General features: G+C 33.8%; 1 protein-coding gene across 1 annotated transcript in view; it reads left to right on the forward strand.

Annotated features, from left to right (window-relative positions):
• Window positions 1-583, forward strand: part of LOC119592353 — a 60,470-nt gene that overhangs the window by 59,488 nt on the left and 399 nt on the right. The window contains exon 3 of the mRNA XM_037941180.1: window positions 213-229. Within this exon, the coding sequence (XP_037797108.1) occupies window positions 213-229 (17 nt within the window). The remainder of the gene's footprint in view (window positions 1-212; window positions 230-583) is intronic.

A 583-nucleotide genomic window follows, 5' to 3' on the forward strand; every position in this document is an offset into this window, starting at 1 on the left:
TGTGGTTTTGTCATTAATCCTAAGGACTTTTTACGTCAGGTAAAGTGTTTTGATTAAACTGGATGGGTACATCTGCCCGGGGAGTTTTTTGTTCGGAGATGGGCGTTTATATGCACATAAAGATATACAGAAAGATTTATACTACTAAGAACTACTTTACCTTCTTCTGCTTAATCATATTGCTGTACATTGCGCGGGAACTTTTAATTCAGGCAATGTGATACGCAAGGTATGATCATATAAACAATAATTCTCTACGGTTCATATATAGTTGAGTTGTTTAAGAACACCACATTACTGTTTCTCTTTGAAGATTGTGGTAGTGCATGAATTAAAGTGAAAGACCATTAATACAGCCTAGTCAATACCGGAATCGAAGCAAAATTAATTGGAAATAATGTGAAACACATAAAAACTACCATATAATATTTTCAGTAGTTCTAGAAATGTAATGAAGAGTTTGATCTCTTTCGGAGACAGGCAAATAATATGAATAAAGAAACATTCGCAAGTGACAGAAAAACTTGTTGACATTAAAATTCGGATGAATAGAGACTCGAGCAGTGGTTCTTTTTCCTTTTAA

The sequence above is a fragment of the Penaeus monodon genome, chromosome 30 (genome assembly GCF_015228065.2).
Source record: "Penaeus monodon isolate SGIC_2016 chromosome 30, NSTDA_Pmon_1, whole genome shotgun sequence".
Lineage (NCBI taxonomy): Eukaryota > Metazoa > Arthropoda > Malacostraca > Decapoda > Penaeidae > Penaeus > Penaeus monodon.